The 25,901-nt window shown below is 55.9% G+C and overlaps 1 protein-coding gene across 3 annotated transcripts in view; it reads right to left on the bottom strand.

Moving 5' to 3' along the window:
* Positions 1-4,928: 4,928 nt before the first annotated feature.
* The window catches only part of Tafa5 (TAFA chemokine like family member 5), a 98,559-nt gene continuing 77,586 nt past the window's right edge, over positions 4,929-25,901 (bottom strand). The window contains exons 4-5 of one of the 3 annotated variants that reach the window (XR_004518087.1): positions 19,958-24,478; positions 14,492-19,036 (exon numbers count right to left, since the gene is read on the bottom strand). Coding sequence is in view for 2 of the 3 variants with exons in the window: in XM_010634298.3 (XP_010632600.1) it covers positions 24,398-24,478 (81 nt within the window). In the remaining variant the exon portion in view is untranslated. Of the gene's footprint in view, positions 7,025-14,491; positions 24,479-25,901 lie in introns of those variants that run through there. The other 2 variants (XM_010634300.3, XM_010634298.3) reach the window with 2 other exon arrangements.

Consider the following 25,901-nt stretch of genomic DNA (forward strand, 5'->3'; position numbering starts at 1 on the left):
GTGTGTGTGTGCGTGTGTGTACCTCACAGTACTCAAATCCACTCTCAAAGCCTGTTTCCAGTGTCTCTCCCTCATGTCACTGGCCAGAGTCGCCACCACCCCTCATGCCCTCTGGACTCTGCTTACACAGACAGATCAGCTCTGGCCTCTGTCTCATCCCCTTGACTTTCTTCAGGTGCTGGTCTTGGGTTACGGGCACTTGGACAGCAGGGGCCATGACCACCTCATCTTGTGTCATCTCACTTGCCCTTGGCTGGTGCCTGGCTTGGCCACCCGCTCAGGATGGGACTCTTCCTCTTTGAATCCGTCTCACTTTGCCAAGCTGGCTGTGGCCCTGCGGATTTGGGAAGCAAGCAGAGCCTGGGAGGAGATGGCTTGAAAGCCCTTTGCTTCCATCTTGTCACCTGGGCTATCCCCAGCATCTCCACTGAGGTGTTGCACCAACATGGACCTGCTCATGCACCCACATTAATCCAGTGCAGAGGTAGGTGTGGTTCAGGCAGCCCCAAGTCCTGGAGGTGCTGAGTAGGGTTATGCAGAGGTTCACCCTAGCACCTGGGCATCATCGTGCACTAGGGCCCCAATTGGGGTGCACTGCTTCAGCGGATGGGATGGGGGTGCAGATGCTGGTGCCCGTGCAGAGGTTCGAGATGGAGAACTCTAGTGGGGACCAGTCTGGAGCTCCAAATGACCTCCAACATGTGCCCAGGGCACATAGTCAGGTTCAAGTCTCCAGCTCGGTAGGCTGTCATGCTGTGGTGGGATGTGACCTCAAATCTTAGGGATCCCAACAACAATGCTTTACTCCTGCCCCTTTCCCTTCCCGGCAGGGTGGCCAGCTGGGCTCTGCTGACCCACATGCTCCCTCCCTTCTGGGACCAGGCTGAACTGCCCCCATCTGGGACAAGCCTATTTGGTGACAGTGGGAAAACAATAAACCAAGATAGCAGTGTGGCTCGATGGCCCTTACAACCTTTGCTCAGTCATCAAAGTCACCAGCACACAGGATTCATGGGTCAGGAAGCTCCACAGTCGAGCCCCAAGCCCACTGGGTAGGATGTGGGTCCTCCACCCGGAAGGGTGGTGTTCTGTTGGCAGCAACATCACAGTCACTGCCTTCTTAAGCCAGCACAGAGCTGGGCCAAGGACTGGGGAGGGCTGCTGGGTGGGCCAGTCCATCCAGCAGCTCTCACTGGATATCCAAGTGTCAGAGGTCACTAAGGTGTAATGAGAGGGGACACAGCCTGGGGGCCAGGGGCCCTCCTAACTGCCCATGTCCATAGCAGTGCCACCTCCTCCCATGCCCAGCTCATGTTTCTTCCATGAGCGGTCAGGCCGTGGGGATTTGAACACAGAATCATCAATGAGCAGCCTCAGCTGATAAAGGCCAGCTGCACCTGTCACCAGTCCGTGGAGCAGCAGCAGTGAGGCCCCTCCTGAGCAGTGAACCTGCTGGTCCTCTGCTGTCCTGCTCAGAGAGTGTGTCTTCTGAGTCTTTGGGCTCTGTGGCCACTGTCTGGGGACTCATTGGCCAGGTGGAAGTTGTGGCCCACAGAGGAATACTTGAATCCCGGGACCAGGCTCCTGGTCTGGGGTTGTCCCCTGGCTCTGAGGGGCTCAGGTGGTGGTCACATCTTTGCCTGGTTGACCCACCCTTAGTTAAAGTGTTTCCTGGGCTCCAGCAGCTCATCTCTGAATGCGGCTGGGATGTCACTTCCCACCTGGGGCAGCTTTGTCTCCATCACCCGGTTGCTGGCCTGTGGCCATGGTCACTCCACTCGCACCCTTGTTCTCTCAGGGAGCCTGACTTCATGTCCGCAGTGATTTACTCTGTACCACTTCTGCACCCCTGGGAGAGTCCCCAGGAGAGGGACTTCACCTGTCCTGCCAAAGCCATCTGCTCTGCAAAGTCAGACACACCATTCCTCCTGCTGCTCCCTTCCCTTCCCACCTGCCCCGGCTGCAGGGACAGCAGGGGATGCACCAGGTTTCCGGGACAGCCCAGCGCAGGACCCTCCACCTCCACCTGACTCAGCACTGCCCGATCCTTCCAGCCAGGTCCAGTGGGCTCACCTGAGCCCCGAGGGCCACCACGCCCCAGGACAGGTGCAGAGTCCTGGAGTGTGGGGCAGTGGCCATCTCCCTAGGGCAAGAGCTCGGCCTGGACAGAGCAAGGCCAAGTTCCCATGCAGGTCGAGGCTCGCACATGTAGAAATGTACACACACAGGCATGAGACATGCATAGAGACAGAGGCTGAGACACGCAGAGACATGCACACTGTGACACACACTGGCACAGGCACAGGGACAGACAGACAGACAGACAGAAAGACACAGACCCACAGCAATGACACACATGCAGACACACCTCGGAGACAGAGACACACAGAAACACCGACACAGAGAGGCACATACACAGGTTTGCAAAGTGATGTTGCCCTCATATAACCTGTCCAGCAAGTTTCTACTATCAGATGGCCTCACTTTGGGCTCCACATGACTCTCGGGGCCCCCTAACGCGGGGCTTCGCACCTTCCTGGGCCTGAGTGGCTGTGGCCTGGTGCCCACGTGAGGCTCCAGGATGACGTGTGCAAACCGTGCCGGCCAGAAACAGTTCCACCAGCACGATCATGATCGTGACTTTCCTCCTTGCACCTTTTCGCAAGCGGCTCCCACTGAGGCCCCCAACAGTGTCGGGGCCGGGGCTGCAGAGGACGTGAGAGCTGCCGTGCTGGCCTGTGGCTCCTGGCCCACCTCCAGCAGTCATAAGCAAGCACTGCCTGAAAGCGGATTCCCAGGCTGGCTTTCCTCTCCCTTTGTCGCCAGGACCTTCAGAGTCTCTGGGACACTCAGCCAGGCCCTCCTGTGTCCTTGTGGTTTCTTCATGAAGAAGGACTGGGGTCCTTCCACTCTGTGCAGGGTCACACCCTTGAGGAAGCCAGGGTGCACCAGAGGGGGTCAGAAGGCTCACAGTGGGGACTGTCCTCTTGGCCATGCTCTGGTTGGGCCCAGGGCATGGACTTCAGGCTGAGCCTCACTCACTGGGACAGGGAGAGCTCCCAGTGGTCTCCTTGCCACACCCAGTGTCCCCTCCTCTTCGGTGGTTACCTTGTGTCTTGTCACGCCGTTGCCCCTGGCCTTGACACCACCAGAGCCCTACAGAAGGGTCTCCTCATGGTCTCGCAGGGTCAGACGACTTTCTATCCACACTCACATCTCAGGAGAGGACAATGCTCCCTCCTCAGGTCACTGTCCCGGAGATGGGCTGGAACATGAGTGATGTGTGCATCCACCTGCTGTGGCCCAGGAGGAAGCCACTGGGGGAGGAGGGCCACCCATGGCCATCGGGAAAAATCAATGCCCTCCTCTGCAGCACCAGGAGAAGGAGTGGATGAGCTGACACTCGTAGAAGCAAATCAATGTGGTCGGTATTTCTGAGTACTTCCTGGACACACAAGGAAGAATAAAGTACATTTAGGGTACAGGATTCCCTAAAGGAGCTGTCCCTGAACAGAGAAGCTTTTCAGGGACAGGCCGAGACCAGCCACCCACAGAGGGGTCCAGCGGGTACTTCGGGGCCACTGAGCCATGAGATGGGCACCCTGGGACCTATAGGAGGACAGAGAAGTGCTGTGACAGGCATCCTGCAGACTTGGGCGGACCTCTCAGAGGCTGAGGGCAAGTTGCAGAAGGGCAGCTCTGTTGGAAGCAACCCTAACCGTGCCTGCCCCAAGCTGCCCAGAGCCAGGGACAGCTCTGCAGACAGTCACACAGGGTGGGGCCATCACAGAGCTGGAAGAAACAACAGGGCCAGGACAGCACACCCCTCCCCTCGTTATGAGGGGTGCGTGGTCTGCCCAGCCAGCACCTAGGTCAGGATGGCCTTACAGATGGTGCTGGACTGCAGGAGCAGTGCCCCAGTTCCCTCCTCTACGGCCAGCCCTGCTCATTGCACAGCAGATCCTAGGCCACCCCAACTGATTGAGATTTGATTTCCTCCCTGCACCCCAGCATCTGGTTCCTCCCACTGACAGGCAGATGCTTGATGTGGCCAGAGGAAGGAGGACTGACCCTGCCACCGCACCCTGCCTGACTTGGTCCTGACCTCGGAGCCTGGGGCAGCTCACCAAGGCGGGCTTCCAAGGGAGGGTCCTGAGCACCAGGGTCCTACATGGGCAGACAGGCCAGGCCTGGGCTCTCGTGGCAGCTACAGCCAAGCTTCTGCTGCCCTCTCTGCCCAGGACAGGTTCCCTCTTGTCCACTTACCCCACTGCCCAAAGACCAGTGATATCTCTGAAGTCAACCACAGACCATCAGACAGCCACAGCCCATCCACAGGCCCCCAACCGCCCAGGTTGGTACTTCTGAAGAGCAGCTAGAATGTGACAGGTGTGACCCCCATGCAGGTGGTTGTAGGTGAGGACTCTGGGCTTCAAGGTCTGCTCTCCAGAGACCCCTAGGAAGGGGTCCTCCGGACTTGGTCTCCTCTGGGAGCCTTGGGCTCTGAGTGGGGCTCTGTTCATCGGTGTCCTATGTGCAGTCAGCTCACAGCCCCAGGGTTCAGGTGGGAACACGTGGTATCTGTTTTGCCTCTGTCTGCCTGACCACAGGCCAGAAATGAAGAGGAAGTGATGCTTTCTGCCCAGCTCAGGTCTCCGCCTCTGCGTGGGGCATGGGGTTCGCCCCCAAGGACATGGGCACCCCACTGCTGTCCACTTGCTGGTAGGCTTCAGGGGCCACCCCCACTGGTCCAGGAAAGCCACATGCTCGTAGGTGGCGCATCGTCCTCTTGCTGTGGGGAGGTCTGTGTGGCTGAGTGTTCTGAACCTGGGCGTCCACGCCACCTGCTGTCCCCACCAGCCACTTTGGCTGCTGCCCTCTCCCAGGACACCACGGCCAGGGAACAAAAGCCATGCTTATCAAAGGATTTTTTTCTTTATTTTCATAATTTAGCTGAATCAACACAAAATGTAATACTGTAAAACAAGGAAAAAAATAGGCTGTAACATCTCAAATCTCCTGGTCTCCACCCTCAAGGGTGTCTATACTTGCTTTCTGAAGAGTCAAGGGGGAGGCAGTGGAGACACTGGCAGGTGAACCTGTGGGGGACCTCCTGCCCTGTCCCCAGAGCAGTGCGGCAATGTGCTGCTGAGTCACCTTCTCTGTGATGACACCCACACCTCCACCCTTCTCTCTGTCCAGGACGCAAGTCCCTTTAGCTGTGTGGTCACTGATGGTGAGGAAGGGCCATACCTATGGGGACAGGACTTAGGTAAATGGGTTTTCTTTCCTATCTTTAGTCTATGTTTGCTGGAACAGCATCTATATACTGTAGTTATATGTTGTTGTTTTTTAACTTTTTTATTAGCATAGATCTAGCATAATACTTGTGTTAATTGGGCTTGTAGGTAGTATATTTCAGCGAAAGTCAGGAAAATGAAGAAAGAAGCTGGTGGGCTATCACCAGGGGAGGGAAGACATCCCTGCCCCTTATCCTCAGCCAGCCCCTTGGTCAGGCGCCACCTTGCAGAGGCACATGAGAGGATGGTGTCTGTGGTCCCTATGCCTCGGCCCACTCTGCTTCCTTGGCATCCTGACATGGGATGAGGGGACAGCCACTCCAGGACGAAGAAAGAGCCTCATGTGGGCCTCAAGATCTATGAGTGGCAAAGGAGCAAGGGAAGGAGAAAGAGAACCTGTTGGATGAGGCAGGACCGAAATACCATACACACAATGCTTCCTGATGCACAGACCACAAGGGAGGAGGCCACCAACCCAGACCAAAGCAGAAAGAAACCTGGCTCCCAGGCACTGACCAGGAGCTGATAGGACTTGGGGGCCCTACTCCTCGGCCCCCTCTCCCAGAGCGTGCCCTGCCCACCCGGCCCCTGGATCCCACACAACCCACCCCACTGTCTCTAGGGACGCCAAGGCCTGGCTCCAAAGCTGGGGACGGCCAGGGCTGTCATGTTAATGGTTAAATAGGATTTTCTACAAATATACAACATATAAAAACTGTTAAATATATAACTTTAGGCTTTGCAAAATACATTTAATGATCTCTTTCAAACAAGTGTTACTTCAGTTTCCTTTAATTTGCTTTCTGGAGCTAAATGGCGTATCAGATGAGACAGCAGTCACGGGAGACCCAACATGCTCTTGGCGAATACTGGATTATCCGACTATCAAAAATGGAGCTGTAGAAGAGGCATGTTTAACTGGTTAAAACAGAAAGTGATTTTAGTATGATCGAGTCGGTCTAAGCACAGAGGAGGAACAGGTCTGTGTCCCAGGGGGTCCACGCTGTCTGTGTGGGGGCTGTCGCAGGCCATGCCCCGGCCAGGTCTTGTAGGGTTACCACGGCGTTGTCCTCCCAGCCAAGCCATTTTCCTAGAGCACAATGCAGTGTTCATGTGGCGGGGGCCTCTGCTGTGGGCACCCTCTCCTCTGCAACGCTGCCACCAGGCCCACCAGCATCTCTGCCACCGCGCCCTCCCCAGCCCCACGCCCCACACCCTGACCCAGGACTCTGACAGTAAGGGCGCGTCCACGTTAAAATAGATTTTGTTCTTTGGTCTATTGAGTGTACTGAGAGTATAAGAAAATAAAAGCAATTCAGACAGTCTGGGGCCCGAGAAGAGGTGGCTCCGGCATCAGACAGTCCCGGACTGTGTCGTGGCTCAGCTGGCTGGACTGTAGGTTCCTCCCGGTCCTTGTCCTCCTGCTCTGAAGATGGCACGGCTGCTGCAGGGTGGGTGCAGCCGGGTGCCACAGGCCGTGTACTGCTGATGCCTGATGCTGTCCCCACCTGGGTGTCCAAGTCCTGGCCTCCTGGGTTCGGCCAGACAGAGGGGAACGCCAAGTGCTAGGAACGAGGCTATCAGGGAAGGGCTGCAGGAGCCAGTAGGCAGGAGGCAGAGAACTGGTGATGTCCTCAGAGGATGGGGACCTTGGCAGAAGCGTGGGCTCTCCAGGGAGCTGAGACCACTCCTGGGCCCCGCAGGGGCTGCGTGTGTCAGGAGACCTGGGAGCAAGAAGAGAGAGTTAGCTTGGCGGACACCCAAGGGCCCGAGGGACAGACAGTGCAGGGGAGACTGTGCCTGCCCAGTGTCCTGGAAATCTCCCAGCCAGCTTGTGCCCATGATGGTGGCCTCTGTGCAGGAAGCCAGGTCCCACCTATCCCATGCTGCTTGCCCAATGAGTTCGGGCCCTTCCATTGCTTTCCCAAGGCAGCCTTGCAGGCCCGTGTGTACAGCAGCTGCACAGGAGTAGGGATGAAATCTGGCCAGGAGCCCGCACCTCAGCTCTGGACAGCAGCACCTCAGGCATACAGCTTTCTGGGCGCGTGACCTCTGAGTTCCAGAGCACCTGGCCCACCAACACGGCCAGACCCAGTAGCAGGGAGGGTTGGCTCCCGAGGCCCCGCTGCTGCAACAGGGCCCTGTGGTGGGCACCGTCACTGTGGGCTTCTGGGAGGCTGGGGACTCGCTGGCTTGAAGCCATGCTTCCGTGGCCACGGCAGCGTGCGCAGTGCCCGGTTGGACTTTGCCCCTGCAGCTCCTTGTTCTCAACCAGCCACAGATGAAGAACATTCGGGTGAGCTGTGCCTGCTCACTGAACACAGGCAGGCTTTACTCAGTCACTGCCCCTCGGAGGTACAGGATGAGGGGAATTCACAGAGCATCCCCAGCGCTTCAGGTACTGCAAGTCACAGAGATGACATCCAACTTGTGGGAGGAAGCGTGCAGGTTGATCCTACACCATCCTGCGGGCAGGACAGGAGTATCCCCAGGTCTGATATCCGGGGTCCTGGAACTCAGCCCTGTGGATCCCAGAGACCACTGCACACCCCCACTCTGAGCCAGAACACACATGGGGTTCCCACTCGCTGCCCAGGGCAAGGGGCCAGCACTCCTGTTTCCTGACTTCAACTGCGGACAGTGGGGCCACCAGAACCTCCTGGGTGAAAGGGGTGAGGGTGCCAGGCAGACTCCTAGGGGGAGAGCCCTGAACCCCGTTTTAGGCGCTGGTTCATCCCTTATCCCAGGAACACTACATTCTTGTGCCAGATGGCTCATCCATGGTCCCTGGGAGTGGGCACTGCAGTCCTAGCAGCTGCAGAGAATGGGCAGGAAGACTGGGTGGTCACTGCCACCCAAACCTCAGTGAGAGCTGCGGGTGTAGGCCCGGGTGCTACCCATGCCGAGGATGTCAGATTTTTCTAGAAGGCTGGACTGAGGGGTGGGCGGTCGGGGTCATACAGAAAATAAGTGAAACCATACTGGTGTAGGAAAACATGCTGGCTTAATCATCAAGAACTTGCTGTTCCTTCAATCTGTCCCAGAGCTGCTCCTCAGTCCCCTGTCTGGAGCAACGGCCCCTGCACTTCCTAGACATGAACGGTGGAGTGGGTCTCAGAGCCATGTGCTGCAGACCCACTCCACTGGCCAGCTCCACTGCCGTCATTTTGCCTCTCCCCAGCTCGAGAGCTGTCCCAGGCTTCTGACCCATGGGCCAGTTACAAGTGCTCCCAGTATCCTGAGGCCTCTCCTATCCTGGTGGGGGGCTCTACACAGGCAAGGCCACCTTGTCCTCCACCTACTCCTCCTGTGGCTTGGCTGACTGTGACCATTTCTCTAGAAGCCACCTTGGTTCTCCAGACACCTGTAACCCCAGTACCTGCTGGCTGGAGACAGCGGTCCCTGAGGGACAAGCAAGCCAGGGGCTCCTGCACACGGAGCTCAGATGCTGGCTACCCCACACCACAGAGCTGCCTGAGGCCCAGCCACCCAACGTGGGCCCCTTAGGCCCAAATGTCTCCTGTGGCGGCTGTAGGCAAGGAGCACAGAGGGCACTGTGGGTCCCCCACCTCTTCCTCTGCCTGGCTCAGCCCAGAGCCAGGGTTTGCACTGCTGTGCTCCTGTCTGTGAGTGCCACTGGTGCTGTCTTCCGGGTGAGCACCCACCCGTGCCTTCACTCCTGTGGCCCATAAGAGCTTTGAGAGGTACTGATTTGCCTTTAGTCTTGCAGAACAGTAGAATTGTTCATTCCCAGAAACACTGGGACATGCAGAAGCACACACAAAGAAAACAAACACCTACCCACATCGCCACATCCAAAGGGGACACACTGCGATGGATCACGTACGATCGGCCCTTCGGATTAACACCACGTGAGTCGGCTAGGCCGGCCCCGAGTCCTGGTGACCAGAAATCGGAAGATGAGCCTATCACTACGGGATGGAATTGGGTGGCCAATGTCCTATACTTTGGCTAGTGGCCGCTTGTGTCTTTCACTTTGTATGGCCGGGCTGGAGGCCAGATCATTCTCAGCAAGAGCACTTCGGTCACCAGGCACCATCACTGGCACAGTCCATCCAGATCTGCAGCCTTCTCTAAGTGGACAGCAGTATTTTGCTGTGGTTCCCACTTCGTGTGTGTGTGTGTGTGTGTGTGTGTGTGTGTGTGTGTGTGTGTGTGAGAGAAAGGTAGGATAACTTTCCAGCCATGTTTCCAGCCACTCACACACGGCTCCTGTTCTGTTGATGCACCTGTGGGAGTCCCGGCGGTCTTCCTGAGGTGGCCGAGAAGGCATCTGGTCAGCCTGAGTGTACCTTCATGTGCCTGCATGTGGACTGTAGCCATTGCAGGCCTGTGTCCAGTGTGGCCCATTCCTTCTGTCAGTTCACACTACACCAGACATGGGGAGCACCACTAGTCTTTCACAAGGTTTCTCCCACTGTGGACAGTGTCACTTGATGTGCGTGTCCTGGTCATCGCCCATCTGGCCTGGATCCATCTCGAATGTCTGTGGCCTATGGATACACAGGTGGGATGAGGGAACCCCCCTGAGGGGTGCTGCACTGACTTGGGCCCAGCATGGGTCCCCTCTTCTGGCTTAGCATGAGCCTGGGGTGAGCTGGGAGGTCCTGGGGAGCTTTCCAAGTTTTCCATCCAGGTTGGACAAAGAGGAGACAGTCCTAGAGCTCAGTGCCCTCCCGACACCAGCTCCCCCGAAGCCCTGCATTAAACCTGGTCAGGAAGTCCACCCTGGGGCCCAGCCTGTTGAAGGTGGTCGGTCACCATGATAACACCTCCCAAGTGGGTGATCACGGACACTAGCTCACTCTGGGTACACTGCAGGTCCAACCTGTCACTCAGCCAGGGTGGCAGTGAGTGTCTCTGCAGAAGTCAGATGTTCCTGAATCCTGCAGTTGCCCACAGGGCCCAGGGGTCTTTTCCATGACCAGTGCCAGGAACACTTCCTGGACCCCACTCAGATGGCAGCTGGGCCCCCAACTCCTACATTTGCAGTGAGGGAGGGTAGTCTCTCTGATCCTAGCCTTTTGGGGCTATCTCTGGTCTTCTTGTCCTCTGTGACCACTGGGCCTAGGGTACCATTCTGGCTTTTGGGGATGGGGTCCTGGGGCGTAGCCCCTGTGACACTTTCTGGTGTGCTCCCATCCTGGGAAGGGCACGGCTGGAGCTCTGGCCTGCCGAGACTCCAAGGCCACGAGCTGTGGTTGTTACTTGAACTTGTTACTCCACACCTGTGGTGCTTGTCAAAGCTGGCCCAAGAGGAAACTGTCAGTCCCTGGCACCTTTGGCCCAGATCTGCATACTTGGCTGCTGTCACTTGCAGCTTGGCCGATGTAAATTTTTCTTCAACGACCTTTTGACAAAAGTGCTTGGTGCTGCATGGACGTGGTTAAGAGGGTGCAGCCTGGGGACTTCCCTGAGCTGTGGGTTCTGTGGGGGTCGTCTCAGAGACCTCACTGACGTGGGTGACAGCGTTCTCTGTATGTGGATGTTTCAGATGGCCCCAGCCCTGTGCAGCCCTTATTAGATCCCCCAGAACCCCAAGGTTAGCAGCACTGAGGCACATGCTGCTCTTCATAAATGCCGGCTAGAGAGATCCTAGTACCAAGCAGGATGGGTGAGCACCAAGACAGCGAGGACCTCATGGTCCTTCTGAGCAGTGCGTGGGGTGTGTGAGACAGGAAGTGCTGTTCCAGGGAGAAATCAAGCAAAGGCGGAAGCCTTGGGGAACTTTGTAGCAGTTGCTGGCTCCAGTGATCTGAGTTTTCTGGGACCAGCTGGTCCTGGGGACATGCAGGTCACTCTGAGTGGACTCTGGATTCAGTGCCCCAACAAGGGCTATACTGATCCTGACTTGGGGCCCTGCTGTGGGGAGCACAGGGGACACCAGCCACCTTCACCTGCATGTGGAGGTGCAGGTTCCCCCACTCCTCATCCCTGTGGGTTCTGCTCCACACCAGCTCAGCTCACCCTGCCTGTCTGCCCAGGGACAGTATTGGGCCACCTCTGGTCCTGTTGACTCGTCCCCCAGGGAGGGAAGAGACATCACTGACACCATACTCTGGCCACAGCCCATACCTATGATGTTGCAGGTCTGCGCCAGCTTTTCCAAGATTTTGCCCAATGCTCATGAGAACCACGATGGGCAGGAGGCATCTGATACCAGGTAGCATTTTTACTCTGATAACAGTCATTTGCTGATGCAAAAAATAGAGTTAATTCCAGGGCCCTGGGTCATTTTCCACCATGTCTACACTCAAGGTGGAGCCTGGAAACATGGTAATGCATACGTGCTCATGGAGCCCTGGTGACCAGGGGACCCTGCAGACACGTGGAATATCCCCCCCAATCATGGTGCCCCAGTGACCAGGGAGCCTGCTCCTCCCCCAGCCCCCACACACCTCTCTCTGAGTTGATGCTGCCCCACAGTTGGCCTCAAGCTGGAGCCGGTGGGAAAATGGAGGTAAACAGTGGCCCCACTCTGACCCCTGGAATCAGCAGCCTACCCTAGGGCACAGGGCTCCTCAGTCTCCTTGATGCCACCAAGAAAGCATCAGAGACTAAGAGATGCCACCACACAGCCCCTTCCCAAGGGTGAGGACCCGAGTTCTAGATGCTTGCCTGGCTTATGGCGGCCGTACTGCACGGGCAGGACCAGGATGCTGCTATGGCATAGATCTTTGCCCACGAGCTGCCAACGCCAGCCCTGATACAAAACAGTTCAGAAAATCAGCACTACAAATATTGCAAACTAATAAAAGTGAGAGTGATCTCTGGTGAGATGGAGCATGCTGGGAGAAAAAGCTTGCTTGGTGGTTGAGAGCCTCCGAGAAAGGCAGCGTTGGCTATGGAATTGAACCTTCAAGTCTGCACTGGTATCCTGTGAGCACAGTTCGCATGCGGATGTGTGACGGTGAGCCTGGGCTCCAGGGACAGAGTGGGCTGAGGCTGTGTGTTCAAGCCCCACCCCGAGATGTTCCGCCTCGCTCCACGGCTGTGCTGGGAGTGGGGCTCCCTGCAGACGCTGCCTCTCCACAGGCCCGACTGTGTCGCATTCTACCCAGGCCCCTGCTGAGGGCTGTGCTCTGTTCTGTCCCATCCCAGGCCTGAGGGTGTGACCTAACTTGGAAACAGACTCTTACAGGTATAAGCGGGTTACAGCGCAGTCACAGGGGTTATAGTGGGCACTAATCCAGCATCTAGTGTCCTTATAAGGAGAAAAGATTGAACACACAGAGCCAGAGGGGCGCTCAGGTACAGGTGAGAATGATGCAGTCATAATCAAGGGATGTCTGGAGCCACCGGAAGGTAGAAGAGGCAGAGGGATCTATCTCTGGAGCCTGTGGAGGGAGCGTCTGGCCAGAACCACACCTTGGGCCGAGTTCCGGGTCCCAGGACTTGACTTGAGAGGACAAGCTTCTGCTGCTCTAGGCCACCGTGTCTGTGCTGTTTTGTTACAGCAGCCCCAGGGGATACACACCTCTGTGGAGGGAGCCCTGCATCTGGGGCTGGGGCTGCTGCAGGGATCCCAGCTGGGCGCACAGCTCAGCCTCCCCTGCCTGGCCTTCTCTGCCACTCTTCCTGACGCTGGCTGCTCCTGGGGTCCAATACCCGCTCATCCCAGGCTCAGTGATGGGGCTGGGAGCCCCCTCTGTCCCAGGGAGGGCACTTGGGAAACGGGCAGGCCCTGCATGGGAGGACATGGCCTGAGCCCTTTAGGCTAAGGCTGTGCCCTTTTCACTTAATCTTACCCTTTACCCAGCTGGCTCTGTGAGGAGGAGATAGAGAAGCCTTTCTGGCCTCAGTGCCACCGGCCGTGGTTGCCCCAGGACCTCCTTAGCATGGGGAGCAGCATGGCTGGTCCAGTGGCTGCTCACAGGAGCCTCAATAAAGGGACGAGGAAGGACATGGCTTTGCAGCCCTGGGTGGCCTCCCTTTTTGTCCCCAGCCCTGATGCTGCTTTTGAAGTTCTGGTTGCTTTGCGGGCACTAATCGTGCCCAGTGTGTGGCCCCTCTGCCAGCCCCGATCCCGAGACGTGGCTCGCATCCAGACAATGACCATGGTGGCCTGGCCAGCAGCAGACTCTTGTGTCCCCAAGTTCACAGGCAGCTGTGATCAAGGCTGCCTGAGAAGACCGAGCCAGCACCAGAGATGCTGCCTGCAATGGCTTCTCGCTGCTCTGAAGTCAGGGGCTGCCCGAGCTTCGGGGGCCATTTGGCTTCTGAAGTCAATGCCAGTCCTCTGCCTTCCAGGCTGCTTCTCGTGACCTGTGTCCACTCTCAGGACACACAGCCGCTTGGGGGCAGAGTGGTTATTCTGTGAGGCTGGGCTCGGAGTGGAGCCAGGGCAGCAGAGGGGGGCACACCGAGTGGGTCCTGCTAGGCCGCCCATCAGGAAAAGACCCCAGCAGATGGACTTCAGACCCTCACGTGATCCCAAAAGAGCGTGGCTCACTTTAACTCAGGGCCGCCAACTGGCCAAGCGCAAAGCGAAGGCTCCTGGTGTGTCAGGAGGTAAGCAGCAGGCAGGGGAGGAAAGCTTCACTGGTGTTTACAGCCGCTCCCGGTGACCTGCATCACAGCCTCCATCCAGATCAGCACCGGGACCAGATTCTCATACATTATGAGCAGGCAATGCCTGAGGGCCTGGGGTGAAGCTGAGGTGGGGATGCTCGGGACGGGCAGCAGCTGCAGACACAGATGAGTGTGGGCAGAGAGGTCTGACAGCAACCAATAGGAGGTTACAGAGTGGGCCGGACACAGCAGCGCACTCTCAGTGTCACTGCGTCCCGTCAGTTCCAGATGGGACCGTCTAGGTGCAGAAAAAAGTAAGTCCAGGGCTCCTACTGATTCTGCACTATGGTGAGTTGTGTCAATATTTCATTATATTACAATGTGATGATAATAGAAATAAATGCACAATAAATGCAATGTGCTTGAATCATCCTAAAACCACCCCTCCCCTAATCTGTGGAAAAATTGTCTTCCATGAAAACTGTTCCTGGTGCCAAAACTGTTGGGGACTATGCTCTGACCAACACATTTTAAGTACTGATTTCTAAGGCTGTATTTGTCCTTATGGTTTTAGACGTGTGTGGAGTGGACAGAAAGGCTGGCATATTTCTTTTTTTTCTTTTTCTTTTTTGGTACAGGGATCGAACTTCGGACCTTGCACTTGTGAAGCAGGCGGTGGAAGCACTGGGCTAAATCCCCGGCCTGCATATTTCTTCTTTTAGGAAGGTTCAAATCATAACTTGGTACACAGATATTTTTGTAGAGATTTTAAAAATGACAGAAAATTAGACACAGCCTTGTTCGCTATACTTTCAATAGGTGAATGCAAATTCAATCTTGGGGAGTTAAAAAAATCATAAGACCTGTGTCCTGCATCTTTTTATTTTTGTTACTGGTGGTGTTTACTTGCTCTTCACATCTATTTGAATGTTGACTTTCCAACTAAAAGTCGTGTGTTTGATCATGTTATACGTCACCATGTGTACATAATCTACACCCATACTGAGCAGCTCAGCACGTGAAGGCTCTGAGTGTGACACTCCATTACTCTGTTCTCAGGTTGACGGGGTGTATAAATATGTAAACAGTAACCTGTGTCGACACATGAAGTCATACCGTGTTCTGGAATAAGTATGCGCCAGTCACTGTATGTGACGGCATCATGTTGGAATTTAATGCATCTTATGTCCTGATTGCCTTTCGACTGCATCTCCTTGGTGTATGTCTCACTTTATTTTGCTTTTCTAACCTTTTTATTTGTAGCGTGCCTTCAGAACAGGGGGCTACTTTAGACAATTGACTTCCCAGTCTTTGCCTTTCAGTAGTGGTGGGTGCCTAGCCCATTGCATTTACGGTGGTCACTGATACCAAAATCCTGTCCTGAACACTATGTTCTAGGATAATTTCTGGCTGTGCTCCTTCCTGGTTTATCTCATCTTTGCACAGTTTTGCAGATTCCACTTGCTTTCCTGGTTGCAGTGCTTTAGCAGGAACACAGCCTCTGCTTCTGTGAGTACTCATCAAATACACCGCTAATGCAAGGCCGCTGCTCTGAGGACTGAGTCGGTTACGGGTCCCTCTGACCATGCAGGGGCGAAGGGTGGCCCCTGCACCCGGATGCTGCTGCTCCCACCCACAACCCTCATTAATTCCACCAGAGGGTACAGACCAGGGCATTACTGCGAAAGACTTCCTTTTTACAATGCGCACAATATATTAAAACGTGGTGCTGTGTGTTTAATCTTCATTTTTGTAGCCATAGCTACAGAAATTATTTATATCCAGCTCCTGCTCTTAATTGGTATCAATGGTGACCATTAATCTTCTTACGTGTGACCTTTTCCATCTTTGGCTCCTGATTTTGATGTCTGTCTTCGTTGGCTTGAGTGCATCTTCTATTTTCCTTTTCAGGACAAGTGTGTGGGCGGCATACTTTCTAAATCCTTGCAAATCTGTTCTGTTCCCTTTTACCAAAAAGAATCAGGAACAGGGCTGAATTCAAAGGCAGAATTACTTTTCTATCAGAGCCCCGGAGGAAGTGGTGCCCATCTCACTTGAGCTCAGAGGACAGCCTGCGTCTGGAGGTCTGCAGAGTCTATCCCTCCACACGCCACAGCAGCTGCACGGTGATCACACAGGTTTCCTTTATCACCGACATCCAAATTTGTGGCCCTGAAGGGCTGGGCCCAGGATGGCTGGGTTATGCTTCTCACCGGAGCACCTCTTCGGCTTGGCAGATGGGAGAAATTTCTCTCCCACACCATCTTCCAAGCCTGCACCTAGTCTTCCCCTCTGCCATCCCCCCGCTCTGAGTGCCCCGTGCTTAGGTTGGACATCGAAGCTCCCACCTTCCTTCCCTGTGCTCCATTTCTCTGTCTCCTATGAATTATCACTTGGTGTTAAAATTGGTATCACGTCACTCTTGGATTTTCCGCAGGACAGTTCTGTTATTTGTAACCTCCAGTACATGTTTACATTCCACGCTTGCATTTTCGGGATCCTCATATTCAGCCCCTTTTTCCTGGCGGATCTTTCGGGTCTGCCTTGCATCCAGGCTCCCCTCTGCTGTTGGCGCCTGTGTCACCACGGCCACCTCAGCCCGTGGGACTGAGAAGCAGCATCTCTAGAGGCCACATCATCACTGTCAAGGGCTCTCTTCAGGGCCACGGACCCCTCCCCACAAGCAGTGCTCTTCTGTCTCAGGCTCCTGACTCAGTTTCAGTGTTGATGCTTTTTAGCCAGGAAGGTCAAAGCCAGCCTGGAATCCAGGAGGCTTGGCGGGCACATCCTCAGCCGCCTCTGTCCTGTAGGTTGGGGAAGGCTGGCTGGGGAGACTGGGGTGGGCAAGGCCCTTGTCTTCAGGGATACTCAATAGGCTCTCACTAGTGGGAGGAGCCACTGTACTAGGCTCCCTGCCCATCAGGGGACCAGGGCGCAAGGAGGGAGTAGAGGCCTGGGCAGGACTAAAGTCACTGTCACGGCCATGTTCAAAGGTTGATACCTGGGTATCCGCTGCTGTCAGGCACCAGGGGCATCCACTCCGACCTCAGCCCATGCGTGTTCCTCTTTGTAAGTCAGGATGTTACTGAAGACTGCTGTTTCCCAAACATACTGGACACTCGAGGCTCACAGATTGGGGGGGGCTCCAGGGGGGAAGCACTATCCCTCTGTGACTCACAGGTGCCACCGGTCTGTGGTGGAGCCTGGAACAGGCCTCTCTCTGGCAAGGCACAGCCAGGTGTGGTCACACACAGCCCAGGCTGAGGTGGGGGATGCTTCTTGAGTATGCAGCAGCAGACCTGTGGTGCCAGTGCGGTGTGTGAGAGGGCGGAAGGCATTGGTTCCATTGCTGGCATCACCTGCCCAGTCTCTGGTTTAATGGGGAGCTGGCATCTATAGCAACTCTGATAGAGACATAAATCCTTCGGTTTCATTTTTAAAGACTAATCTTTAACACACGACTCTGCCAAATGCCTTGCCTCATCCCCACTGCAGCATTCGGGAGCTACTGGGCGGCTGGCAGAGCCCCTCTTCCTGTCTGCTGCTGTCTGGCCAGTGTCACAGCTGGGCTGAGGAGAGCAGGCCACATCTGGGCATGCGAGCCACAGGCACCAGGACAAGGGGACTGCCCGCCTCGGCAGGACAGCAGCCTGGGCATAAGGACCTCAGCCTTGGCCCAGGGACCCAGCTCCTGGATGGCTCAGGAAGGGGCTCTGGCCCTATTTCCACCTGTTTTCCCACCTTACATACCTGATCTTACTTTTCTAGCACAGCTAAGGACTGAGTTTACTTATCACTAAGCAATTTCCTCTTAGAGATTCTAAGGACATCTTAAGCCAATCACCACCGTCGAGATGGGGCTGCCCAGTCTTCGAGCGGGGTAGCAGCTGCACGCAGAATGACACAGCAGGTCAGCCACACGCAGGCTGACTGGGGCCTGGTCCAGCAGGCGGCAGTGACCATAGGGTCCCTTATGGGGATCTTCCCGTAGGCATCTGACTTTGCCGTAGAATGTGACCTTGCCCTTCAGGGCTAGAGAGGCGTCCTCTTTGGGCAAATGGAACATTGCCTCCCATCTGTCCAGCAAACACTTCAGATTTCGGTCCTAAGCAACCACGTGGCTCTGCAGCATTGAACAGGCCCAGTGCTCGAAAAGCAGCCCCTCCAGTGGCCACTGAGGAATCCACCAGTTTCCTGAGATCAAGGGCCACCTGCCTCAGCCCTGGTGCTGGACATGCAAGAGGGATGGAGGGGAGGGACCAGGCCCAGTGGCCGGTGGGGAGAGGCGGAGCCCATGACCCAGGCCCATTCTACCCCTAACCCTGGTCTGTACCCTCACCCCTGCCCTTCACCACCAGGCACCGGGCAGGCTGCTCAGGATCTCTGCAGCACCGGGAGCACCCTTCTCACATGCCCTGAGTGACACAACAGGCTCCGTTCCCCACTTCCCCCTAGGTCAGCTTCCTTGAATTTCGGCCATTTGCCATTTATGTATTTAAAATGATTCAAAGAACAACTGCTTTAAGGAAAATTGAGACTAATGCAGCACAATTACTGTAAATAGAGACCAGCGTATAATGTCACCCATTACTAAAAGTGCCTGCAGAAACAATGTGGGTTTGGCCAAACCAATCTTTTTGTTTCTGGGCTCATTTCTGCGGAGCAAATGAAGAATGTCACTTCTGACAATAACGCGCTGATGTGGCGCTGGCCATACACGTTTTTGTTTACACACGGAATCTATTAAAATGTCCGGCTATTATTGTGGTGATGAATAGCAGTGATTCAAAAGAACACAAAATAGATTGCAGACAAGGCTCAGAGTAATGACTTGGTATTTTTCATTGTTTGTGCCGAACAAAGATTAGTTAGGGTGTGTGTCCTGGGCTCCCGGGGGCGCAGCGCCCCTCGCCCGCCTCGTCTCTCAAGAAGCTTTCTGATGTTCATCCGCTTTGTCCTTGGGACATCACGTTCTGAGATAGTCTGGATCGATCTGCAGTGGCGGGTTACGGCACAGTGCTGACTCTGCTCCTCCGGGGTGAGAAGAGACAGTCCTCCCCCTGCTGCCTGGGACGGTCCTGTGTTCTTCCCTACGCGCATCGCCGTTGTTCCCGGCCAGAGTGCTCTTTGGTGGACAGCGAGCCTCCTGTTTATCCCAGGAATGGCTTCCTGTGGGCCTCAGAGCTGGGTCCCCTCCTCGGGTCCTAGAGGACAGGGAACGGGCAGGTGTGGGAAAACCTGGTCCCCAGATGTGTGTTGAAGCTAGGCTGGTAGCTTGGGGGCCACATCTACCTCCGTCCCCACAAGGGTGCACACAAGGAATCTCCAGGTAAGCACCCCTTGGTCCACATAAAGCAGATTCCCTGCCCTTTCCTTCCCAGGCCAGGTGCACAGCAAGCTACACCGTGCCCTCCAAGGCCACTGCCCACCCGGGGTGGGATTGTCACCCAACGAGCTGCTCGGAGATGGTCCCAGGGGGCTCCTTCCTGCCTGTTTCTCCTCTGGTTCTGGAGAACTTCTTGAGCCCAGCTCTGGCACCCGTGTCCCTCTTCGGACCTGCCCCGTGTGATGGAGGAGGAGGCCTTGTGCCTACTGTGGGCTCCCAGGCAGAGGCTGCTGGAAGGTGACCGGATGGCCTCCTGGGGCACCTGAACGTCTTGGAGCCCACACTTGTGCTCCGCCACTGTCTCCAGCTGCAGGTGACTTCCTGGAAGGCCCAGGGGCCAGCTCAGAAGATGTCCCTCTTACCAGCCACGCTAGCTCAAATGTCACAGAAGAAGTGGCTCAGGGGAGCCCCATGGTGGGACTGGCACCAGGGTGAAGGGCTGGGTGTTCCCAAGCTGCTTGTGGGGCCTCAAACTGGCTGCTGCCCACTGTACCCGGGGCCATGGCCAGAGTGGTGGGGACTCTGCCTGGGGTTGGGACACCTGCCTGGTAGGACAGAATGCACTGCCTCTCACTGGTTTTCAGGGGAAGTGGGCTCACAGCAGGATGCCCTGGGGTCTATAACAAAGGCTCCTGATGGCAGGTGCACCTCACTGAATGCAGAAACCGCGCACAACGGGAGGAGTCACACAGCTGACTCTGGGCTCATCAACTGAACCAGGGCTGTACTTCCTCCTTACCGGGAACAGAGCTGCTGCTCCCAGCCCTCAGGTGGCAGGCAGAGTCCAGGCACAGGCACAGGCACAGGGCACGCCACGGTGGGTCCAAGGGAACTGCTTCAGGGTAGAGGGGAGCAGGAAGCGGCCCTGGTGAGAGCAGGCCTGGAGATGCTGTACCAGTTCCAGGGCGGAGGTGACAAATTTCACCCACGCCCCCAAAGTCCAGAACACCAGGGTGAGGGAGCCCCTTGCCACCATGAACAGGAAACAGGCTACAGAGGTTCCCAGCCACAAACAGAGGGAGGAGAGCAACATGGGACAGAGACTCGGAGGGGGCTGTAGCAGTCCCATCAGTTCAGAAGCTGCTGATGTGAGATTCTGGGGTGGTCTGAAGGGCGGGGAGGGCGCCTGGCCAGCCAGGGCCAGAGCCAGCACAGGTGTGAACTGGGCGGAGGAGAGCCAGGCTTGGCTGTGTGCTGGGCAGCAAACAGGACCACAGGCTCCTGGTGAGGCTGTGGCTGGGCAGACACTGGGGTGTGGCAGGGCTCAGAAGGCCAGCTCAGTCAGGTCTGCAGCCAGCCAGCAGGTGGCCACGGGTGCCAGCCCACCTTCTGCACCTCTTCCCTTGGTCTCCAAACTGCCCCACAGGCCCTGATTATCCTCCGGGAGCCCTGTCCTCGCCTGATGTGCCCCACTGGCTGTGTGGACACTGGACATGACCATGGGTGGCAAGGGGACCAGGCCAGGATGTCACACAAGCCCATGCTGGCCCCTGCCTTTATCGTGCCATTGTCAGGGTCCCACCCAGAACACTGAATGTCTTTCCAGGTCCCTGCTCCTCCTCTGAAAGAGACTCTGCCATCAGGCCCTCATGAAGCCATGCAGAACGCTCCTCAGCCCAAGCCAGAGTCCTGAAGACACGGTGGGTGCACCGTGTTCACCAGTGTCCAGCATCTTCCCCACAGCCCCTGTAGGGCTGCTGGCTGTAGCCTGGCTCGTTCTCGGTGATGCCCTGGCCCTCTGAGCTCCTAGGAAGCCAGCTTTCTCAGGTACTGGGCCAGAGACAGGTCCTGCTGCCCACAATCAGAGAAGCCCTGCTGGGGACCCACGTGGGTCTTCACCTAGGTGTGGAAGGAAGCCAGGGTGAAGCCAGGGTGGCTCGCTCACATTCCCGAGTAGTTCCAGGGCCCTACCTTCCTTTTCCCTGGGAAAGCATGTATTTTACTCCCCGACTTCCTAGGCATTTGGAATTAATGCGCAAACTCCTGCTAGAAGTTTGCACATGGCAACCTCTTCACTGCCCTGGGCAATGCCCCTGTGTTTGGCGATGCCTGCTGGTCCTGGGCCCCTTTGTCCTGAGCTCTGCCCTTGTTCTTCCTGAGGAGAGGGGCACCAGACCCTACCACGGGAACTTCAGGAACGAAGCCTCTGGTGCCCTCATTCCCAAGGACCCTCCCAGGGGCTCAGGAATTCCAGTATATCTGGCTGCTGTACAAGCTGGACCTGGAGCCGCTGCACCTGGAGCACCTGAGCCTGGAGTCCCTGCTGCTGGCTCTGCTTGGACGGCTCCCTGAGACACTGTTGCACTCTGAAGTCTAAGTCTTTGCTTGTGACCTAGTTTCTCCTTCTGAGCTTTTAGGACATTTTCCCATCCCTAGTGGCCTGCAACTTCACGTCGGAAGCTTTTGGACGGGTCTTTTCACTCCTCTGGGCCCGTAGTGCACGCGCTCTCTTGGGAAACCCTCGGCTTTCAGGGAGGGGAATATTTTTAGAAAATATTTCTTTGATACTTTTTTTTTTCTTTTTCCGTTTTTCTCCCTTTTTTGGATCTTATTTCCTCTAGACCTCCCAAAATGATCTCCTATGTTTTCCTTTTCTCCCATTTCTTTAGAAAACATCTACTCTTCTGTCAGATGTCCTGTTTCATGCTCTAAATGTTCCCCTTGGAGTTTTAACAAATTCTACTCTTCTACACATTCTTATAGGTGTGTAATGGGTACACACACACACACACACACACACACACACATTTCCCAAAAGTGTTTCTTAATGCTCCTTAAAACGATGTCCTGTGTCAGGCATTTCCTGCCATCTAATCACTAAGTGGCCTCCCACAGGGTCACCTGTTCTGTCCACAATCCAGGATCTGGGCAGACTGGGCTGGGCTGACTGGCAGCTGGGCAGGTTGGAGAGGGTGGGTCAGCTGCCACCTCCTGGCCAGTCCCAGGGGCTCTCTGCACACTCCAGCATGGTAGCCTTTGCTAACCTGACTTCTTATCTTGGCTCAGGGGTCCCAGCACCACTGTCCAGGAAACCTGGCTGAGAGCTGTTTGCAGCCCCAGCATGTAACCACTGTGACTGTCCTCTGGTCTCAGAGATCATAGAGGTGGCTGAGTCACAGGAGGTGGGGAAAACGGGTGTTACTTCTGCTGGCTGAAGGGCACAGGCTCTGTGGGCGCCTTCAGTCTTCACCCCTTCTTTTGTCCTGGATATATCTCCCATCTTTCCAAGGGCCATGGTGCTAGTTTACTTTTGTGATCTTGGCTGTTGCCTTTTCTTTTGCAACCTGTCATTTCTGTCCCATCTGAGTCATTGTTCTGTTTGGTCTTGTCTTTCTCCTAAATGGGCATCTTTGGTTCTCTTTCCATGTTCAGGGACACAGCACTACAGGGCTAATGGGTGGCAGCTGGGCATCACAGGAGGTCCTCTGGTCCCCAACTCACAACACTGCAGGTCTTGGTTTGGGTGTCTCTCAAAATCTACATCCACACTGAACATGAGTAGCCGACCCCTCCTGGAAAGAGGGCCCTTCAGATGTTAGGGGACTGGAGATGGCCCTGTACTGGATTTAGTGTGCACCCTGAATCCAGGGGCCGGCATCCTTGTAAGAAAAGGAGAGGAGATCTGACACACAAGATGCCACAGGGAGACAGAGAAAGAAATGATGTGGCCACTAGTCAGATACATCTGGAGCCGCCAGGACAGGAGAGCAGAGGATTTCTGCGAACCCCTTCTTGAGACAGGCCCACTGGCCCCCAGAACTCAATAAATCCTGCTGTTAAGCCACCCAGCAAGTAGTCATTGCTTATGGCAGCCCCAGGACACTCACATAGGGAGTTGTCCACCAAAAGCCCCAAGGCTGTGTCCCCTGGTTGCCGAGTGGGTCTTGCACCCAGGAAGTCCATTTTCCCTCAAACCCCTGGTTTCCAGAGGTCCCCTCCTGCATCAGCTGTGTTGGTGTCTCTGGTGTGAAGGCTTAAGCTCAGACCTCTCGGTCCATCTTGTGTGGGTGTGAAGTGGGAAGGGCCAGGTCGGTTACACAGCATCCACCAGCCCATGCAGTGGGACCGGCCAGCTGGGCATTGGCTCCGCTTCTGTCCCAGGGTTCAGCTTTCCTCTCTGCTGAAGCCACCCCAGTCCACCCTTCAGACCAGGCTGCTGTTGTCCCCTTCTGCTGGTTCTGTGCATACAGAAATGCACCATTTCCCCTTCAGGCGTCCCTGTAACTTCACAGGCATCTCCTGAAGGCAGGCAAGGGTGGCGTGGGGGTCTTGTGCTTTTTGATTGGGGCCCGATGTGAGGATTTGCTGATCTTCCCACGGAGGTCTGTCTGACAAGCAGTGTTCCGGGGTGCAGGTCAGGCAGGCTCCAGCTCCCGCCAGCCAGTGGATGGACAGAGTCAGGGAGGGGCCAAGGCTCCTACTCTGGAGCTCTGGAGCAGGAGTGCCTAGCCCGTGCTGCCTGTGGATCTGTGAGTGGGACCATCAGACACACCAACACGGTCCATGAACAGAGAGCCCTGCAGGCTCTGACTTGCTTTCTGAAAAAGCACCTTTCCTGGAATTGGCTCCTGCCCCTGCTCTGGGATTGTGGGAAGCTGAAGGGGCTCTGTTCTCATGATGGCCGGACGTGGCCACTGTCCACTGAAACTACTGGACATGCAACCAGAAAGGGAAGGATCTCCCCACTCCAGCCTGGCCCTCAACTCGCGGGGCGCCTGGGTTCCACAGGAAGTGCTGTCCAGGGAGATCCACGAGAGACTAGTTTTGCTTCCTGATTATTCTGCAGCTGGCCTGACCTTAGGACATCCCAGCTGACAGGGACTTTGGGCCAGTGGACCAGAGAAGCAGCTGGTTTAAGGCAAGATGAGAGGAGGGGAGAGGGCTCCTTGGGCCACCACATTCCCAACATCGAACGAATCCACAGGACAACTTTACACAGGACACCCAGCCCACTCTGGGGTCTTGGCTGGAGCAGAACACAGACATGTAACCCCAGGCTTTGCTAGAGGCAGCCGGGGACTGAGCACACCCCGGATCTCTGCCCTGGAAATGTGATTTTATCATGACATGCCCGGTGACACCTGATCCTGAAATGAATTCCCCCTAAACCCACCGAATGCCCCCACGCCCCATGACGGTGGTCTCTTGACATACAGAATTAAAATATGACACTTAATAGCTAATTGGAAACAAGATGCAGGTCTGTCCAGTTTCTTCTGATGTAGGAGAAGCAATGGCCACTGGTCGAGCATCTTGCAGTCTGCAATACCACAGAAATGTGCAGAGTAAGTACGGAATGGAGGGTCTGCAGCCCCAGCCAGGGATACCTGCACGGACGTCCTGCCGGCCAGGAGTGTGGGGCTATGGTCCTCACCTGGGCCTCCAGCCTTCTCCCACCGGGTCCCTTGTGAGCCCCATTACCAGGGCCACAGGCAGCCAGAGAAGAGCGGTACATGATGGAAGCGAGCGGAGGGGTGCAAGGACTGTCCCCAGGAACAAGGAGCTGCCACCAGTGCAAGGAGAGGAGCTGCTCCTGCCCTAGTGCCCTGCAGTGTCCACTGGGGTCGCACCACCCAGTACAGACGGCTGTCCCCAGGCATGTGTCCCCCAGTCATTAAATGGACCCCGGGTCACTTGGGCGCTCACTGATGTTTTCTTCTATTTTTTCCTCCTTTTAAACGCTGATCATGAGCCACTGAATTACTTTCAGGACCCACTAATGGGGTGATGACCCGCACTTGGAGGAGTGATGGTCTCGGAAATGCCAAAGTCAGCATGTCTGTGGGTCCCTGCTGGGTTAATCAATGAATCCATTCATCACAGTACTTATGCAGGCCCGAGGTGGGGGGCAGGGCTGGGGACTCCAAGGCCCAGGGCCCGCTGTGGGGCTGTGGGTGGGCACAGCCAGGGTAAGAGCAGCAGTGTCGGGAGGAGTCTGACCTAGGGATGGGCGCTGGGATGGAAGCACCAGGATTCTTAAAGCCAATTTATGAGAAAACCATCATCTCCTGGAAAACCGATTTATGAGGACAGGGGAACCTCAGGCGCTCATTTACCCACTATAATGGGTCATGACGAGACCATGAAGTGGGATTATGAGCTTCGGTTTTATGATGTTTGGCTCGAGAGTTCAACCAACCTTTTAGAGAGCTTGAAAGGAGGCCACTGAGGGCCGGGAATCCGTGGGAGCTTAGTCCTGCCATTCCCAGGATGGCTGCAGCCCATGTCCCTGACCCGGCATAAGCTCGCTCAGGACATCACCAACTGTGCTTGGTGACGAGAGAGCAACACGAGGGCCAGGACAAGGGACAGAGGCCCAGCCCAACTGCACACTCACCGCGGGAAGGAGAGCCCTGTCTCTCTGAGGACCCGGGAGGGGACATCCCCTTCCCTGAATTCTATAGGGCGCAGTCCTTCTTGGACTGGCTTCCCCCACTGTGCCGACTGTGTCCCTGACGACAGAAACAGATGTCTTCTGGGGGCTGCAGGTCCCCTGAGAGCATCCTCAGAGAGGACAGATGGAGCATCTCAGTCCTGAGCTAAAGGGTACCAGGGTCCATGCCAGATCAGGCTGGCTTTGGAGTAGGGCAGCATAGCTGATACGACCGACCCCCAGTGTTTTGACTACCTGGAACCATGGCAACTAGAACAACCAGCTTCCTAGCCACAGGGGATCTCCTGGT

The sequence above is a fragment of the Fukomys damarensis genome, unplaced genomic scaffold (assembly GCF_012274545.1).
Source record: "Fukomys damarensis isolate Sample0158 unplaced genomic scaffold, DMR_v1.0_HiC HiC_scaffold_19, whole genome shotgun sequence".
NCBI lineage: Eukaryota > Metazoa > Chordata > Mammalia > Rodentia > Bathyergidae > Fukomys > Fukomys damarensis.